Here is a 5,463-nt window from a genome sequence, read left to right on the forward strand (position 1 = left end):
CTACCATTTCCGGAGCTGAAGCCCTAGCCTGTTCCTGAGCTGCAGTTGCTGCCACCTGTTCTCCAGCTGCAGCTGCCACCGCCTGCTCCTATGCTGCAGTTGCCGCCACCAGCTCTCGGGCCATGCTCCGTCTACCAGAGAGGCAGTCATAGGCACAGACAATGACCAACACCATCAGTCCTGGCACTCCAGTCCAGCAGTGGCGACACCCCCATGGAGGGTGAAGTAGCCGGGTGTGCTGGAGAGGTCCAAACCACTCAGCGTGTTGCCAAGAATTCCTCTGTCTAGTCCTAAGCAGGTTGGCTGGTGCGCCAACGCCTCTCCTGTGCCTGATCCTAAGTGGGTCAGCCGGACTGCCAACACCACCCCTGTTCCTGATCCCGAGCAGGTTGACCGGACCACTGATGCTGCCTCCATCCCTGAGCAGGTCAGCTGGACTGCCGATGCTGCCTTCATCCCTGAGCAGGTTGGCCGGATTGCTGACACCGCCTCTGCTCCTGCCCTTTGGCCAGACCATGCAGATGTTCCCACTGAGGCAGAAATCCCCAGATGTGTTGACGACTGTCCCCGCTGGGGTTCAAGGTTCACAGGCAGTGAATGAGGAAACGTGAACCAAGGTCTCCGAGTCAGCCCTTGAGCAGGTTGGCTGAAATGTCGATGCTACCCCTGTTCCTATTCCCCAATTGGTTGCCGACACCACCTCCATCCCAGTTCCTCAGGAGCCTGACATTGCCTCCACCCCAGTTTCTGCACTGCCAGTCAGCCCACTGCTGCAGCCCCTGTCCCTGGTACCTCTGCCACTGCAGCCCCCATCCTTGCCTGGTTCCGAGCTGCAGCCTCTTCAGTGCCAAGTCCGCCCTATGGAGTGATCTCCTGCCGGGTCCTCTGGAGCAATCCTCTGCAATCCACTGCCTGGTTTTGGGGTCAACCTCTGGAGCGATGTCGTCTCTGGTCTCTCCTCCAAAACAGCCTCTCCGACCCCTGTCCGACACCGCTGACATCCCCCCAAGTGGCCTCCTGCCCAGCGCTGAGGTTGTCCTCTCGTACAGCTACACCAGACTTATACCTGGTCCCACTGGACCTCTGCCTGGTTCTGTGGCCACCCTCCTGAGTGGCCTCTCCGATCTCCTGTCTAGTCCTGTGGCTGCCCTCCTGCACAGTCCCTCCTGCGTAGTCCCTCCTGCATGGTCCCTCCTGTTCCTGGTCTAGTCTTTGGTCTTCCCACCTGAGCAGTCGCCGGAGCCTGAGATTCCTGCCATCCTGTTCTTGGGGGTCGACCCCTGAGTGGTGGTGCCCCAGTTTTTGTTGTGGGCACCCTGTGGCCTTTATCTATATATGTTTTTTGCTTTTGCCCTTTTTTTCCCAGTTCCCTTGTTTTTGGTTTTGAACTTTGTGTTTGGGGACCAGATGGCTTTGTTTTTTTTTTGGTTTGTTTTTCGTGCCCTCCTTCCAGGCTGTCATCCTCCCTCCCTGCTTGGCCTTGCTCTGGTTTTGGGTTTTTCTCTTTTGTTTTTGGATGCCTGGGAGCCATCCTTGAGGGGGGGTACTGTTATGTTTGGTCCTGTGCTCCCTATTTTTCTTTCCTTTTCTCTGTCTCCCTCTGCCTGTCACAATCTTAGCCAGCATAGTCATTCATCATCATATTCACCTGCCACTCATTACCTCCCCATATATACATGGCCTTTTCTGTTAGTTCCGCATTGGTCCATAACCTAAACTTCTCCTGCATGTTTGTGTACTGCCAAAAGTCAGCCCCGGCGCATTTGCGATCCTGCCTGTTACTGAACTGCTTCCAGATCCTGGGTGTACTCCTGTTTACCTGTTTCCTGCTCCATTGGTGGTGTGTGTGTCTTCTCTGTCTTCTTCAGTCTGCTGCCTGCTCCAGACATGCCACGCTGAATGCCTCTGCTTGCTCCACGAGATGTACCTGTTTAACCATCCACCGGTGAGTCCAGCTATCTCCAGCTCGCCATTTCTCTGTCCTACACTTGCCCATAGGAGCTGCTATGTCAGCACCAATCCACAACAGTCAGCAACAGCTTCACCTCCACCTTCTCTGTCTTCTCATTACCCGCCTCCACTTGTCTTACTGCTCCAGTATACCCAGCTTCACCCATCCAGCCTGCCTTCATTCCCAGCTCCAAGAACCTTCTCTGCCTCTGCTCTTTCTCTTGCTCTCAATAAAGTTACAATAAATTCTACTTCATATCCCACTTCCGGCATGTGTGTTGGTACATTGGGTTGAGCTACTACAGAATTTAACAGTTATTTCTTCACTTGTCACATCAGAATCATCTCTTTAGTCATCTTTCCTATTAGGCTCTTGTTTGTCATTGACACTGTTCTCTTGGTCTCCTTTCCTGCTTTTTTGTTTTGCACTGTCCTACCCCTTGTCTGCTTTGTATCCTTGTAAAGTATCATCATCATCATTTTTGGCTCAGTCATCTAGCTTCTGTCCCTTGCTAACATGTTTTCATGAAAATTACAATAAAAATGTTACTTATGATTATAGTATACATTTGTAATGACCTGTTACTGGACTGATCACTTCTATAAATAACAACATGGCTTTAGTCTTAAATACCCTTATTAGAATACTCAAGGGAGAACATTCATACTGCCTACAACTTCCTTAGTTCTGATATATGCCTTTTAAAGTTATTAAAAGCTTTTGAAACTCAACGCTATAATATGATATTGTGCCTGCACAAAGTGACTCTGTCTTGATTCCTTGTCAGCCTTGAAACCCACTAAAAAAATGTATGCAATGAACTATGGCTCAGCTGAAATTGTTTGAATACTAATATCTATGTTTCTTTTTTTCTTTTTTTTCTTTTTTTTTTTTACCAGTTTGAAAGATCAGTTTATTTGGTCCAAATCTATAATATGCAAAATAATGGAATCACCCTGCAATTAATCCCTGTCTTTGTGAAGCTTATGCATTTGTGTTTTTGACACTGTAGTTAATTAATACATGGGCACAAAATATTATAAGCTCCTCTCAATAAAACACAAACCCACCTCAATAAACAGTTGAACAAGTTCCACAAAGATAAAATTCATTGCAGAATGATTGTATTTGATTGTGTAGGTATAACTGAGAAACCAATAAATTTGTACTGTTTTATAATTTTGTTCGGAAATATTGACAAGCATAAGGTACAATGAACACAGACCTATACTAATTTTTTTTATTTGAAACAACCATTAAACAAATTGTTCAACCACCCACCCCTCCCACCTTAACATGGGTTACACCAACCAAGATAAAGAGCAAGAATAATGATAATTAGTCCATGGAATGATTCTTTTGAAACTCCTAATCTCTAATCCAGCCTCATTTGGAAGAAGAGTATTCTTTTCCTGTAAATGATAAGCATTAATATCTAATACAGTATGTGTGGGTGTGTTCTGTGTGGGGCATTTAGACAAACATTTAGAACAGATTTTGAACCAACATGTCACATGACATTGGAACTATTGAAGTTTAAATACAGTTATTCTGAAAAAGGATTAATATTAAATATGAAAACTAAGCTCCACTATAAAATGATGTGCTCTCTGTGGGACATGCGGATACAAATTTCAGAAGATACTACACAAATTTTATACCAGTAGATTATTAGAATTATACACTATTACTATACATATTTAATCTTGTGAATAAAGCATTTTTAATAATTATGGATAGTATCAATATCCAATATAAAGGACTGTGCACTCTATAGAACATATGTCCACATTTTGTAATAGCTTCTTTGTAAAGTTTAGTTCTGTGTGTGATGATACTGTCCCCCCTGCTGTGCCTGAGGCTGTAGGTGCAGTTTTTGTGTCTGAGCAAAGAGTGAGCTGGGTGGCGTGGATCCCTGAGTATGTTCTCTGCCCTTTTATGACAGCACTGTGTGTGCAGTGTGTCCATAGCAGGCAGTTCAGTCCCAATTATCCTCTCTGCAGTCTTTATGACCCTTTGAAGAGCCTTCCTCTCTGCCTGTGTGGTGTTACCATACCAGACTGTGATGCCAGTAGTGAGGATGCTCTCTACCAGTCCTCTATAAGCCTGGGTGAGCTTCTGTAACCTGACTCGTCTCCCCACTTGATGAGGCCCAGAATGGTGGTGTCATCAGCATATTTAATGATGATGGTGTTGTCATGGTTGGAGACACAGTTGTGGGTGTACAGGGTGAAGAGTTTGGGGCTGAGACAGCAGCCCTGCAGTGACTGATTGTGAGCTCAGCAGACACCCGCCCTCCCATTCTAACTATCTGTGGTCTTTCAGTCAGGAAGTCCAGAATCCAGTTACAGGTGAGATTTGGTACACTGAGGTCTGTCATCTTCCCAATCAGCCTACCCAGGCAAATGGTGTTGAATGCAGAACTGTAATATAGGAAGAGCATCCTAGCATACGTACTGCTGTTGTTCAGGTGTTTCAGGGTGTGGAATAAAGCCAGAGCTGTCGCGTTGTCCACTGATTTGTTGGAGCGATAGGAAAACTGGAGGGGGTCTACACTGTCCAGGACCATGTGGTTAACGTGTGTGAGGACCAGTTTCTTAAAGCACTTCATGACGATACTGGCCTGAAGTCATTCAGAGTAGATGTGTCTGATGTCTTAGGGAACAGTATGATAATGGATTTTTTGAAAATGCAAGGAACTACTGCTTGGGTTAAGGACAGGTTGAAGATGTCTGCATACACACTAGCTAGTTGAACCCCACAGGGTCCCAACACTCTAGGGGGGACACCATCTGGTCTTGCCACCTTATGGGGGTTTACCTGTCTCAAGGCCTTCAGGACCTGTGTGTGTGTCACCTGAAAAGCAGTGTCCCCCGGGTCGCAGGGGGATTTTGAGATGGTGTCTTGTGTTCAACCTGTCAAACCTCACATAGAAGTTGTTGAGGCTGTCCGGGAGGGTGGCGTCCTGGGGGGCTGTGTTTGTTGATTTGTTCCTGTAGTTTGTGACTGCCTGATTCCCTGCCACATACTGCGTGTGTTGTCATTCATATAGTAGCTCTCCAGTTTTTGAAAGTATGCTCCCTTTACAGCTCTGATGGATTTCTGTAGCTCATACCGGGCTTTCCTGTACTCCGCTTGGTCCCCTGACTTAAAAGCCTCTCGTCTCTTCCTGATTTTCTGTTTTATATCCCTATTAAACCATGGTTTTTAGTTGGGGAAAACACACACACTTCTAGCTGTTCCGCATATAGATGTGCACCAGCTGATGCAGTCACTCACATTATCTGCATATTCATGGAGTCATCTGTGGCCCCTTTGAAGATGCTCCAGTCTGTGGCCTCCAGTCTGTGACCTCTGCGGGTCTTGCCGCTTTCAGCGGTGCTGCGATCCTGTCTGAACACAGAGTAACCATCCAGAGTTATACCCTCATCGGGAGTCTCTTTTCCCAGCCATGTTTCACAAAAACACAGCAGGGAGCAGTCCTGTATGTCCTTCTGCGAGGTAATCCGAGC

General features: G+C 46.7%; 1 protein-coding gene across 15 annotated transcripts in view; it reads right to left on the bottom strand.

Moving 5' to 3' along the window:
* Positions 1-4,955: 4,955 nt before the first annotated feature.
* Positions 4,956-5,463, bottom strand: part of dlg2 (discs, large homolog 2 (Drosophila)) — a 316,297-nt gene continuing 315,789 nt past the window's right edge. For all 15 annotated transcript variants that reach the window (XM_020621763.1, XM_020621766.1, XM_020621770.1 and 12 more), the window contains one exon: positions 4,956-5,344. In XM_020621763.1, the coding sequence (XP_020477419.1) occupies positions 5,244-5,344 (101 nt within the window). In that variant the 3' untranslated portion in view covers positions 4,956-5,243. The remainder of the gene's footprint in view (positions 5,345-5,463) is intronic.

The sequence above is a fragment of the Monopterus albus genome, unplaced genomic scaffold (assembly GCF_001952655.1).
Source record: "Monopterus albus unplaced genomic scaffold, M_albus_1.0 scaffold267.1, whole genome shotgun sequence".
NCBI classification, from domain to species: domain Eukaryota; kingdom Metazoa; phylum Chordata; class Actinopteri; order Synbranchiformes; family Synbranchidae; genus Monopterus; species Monopterus albus.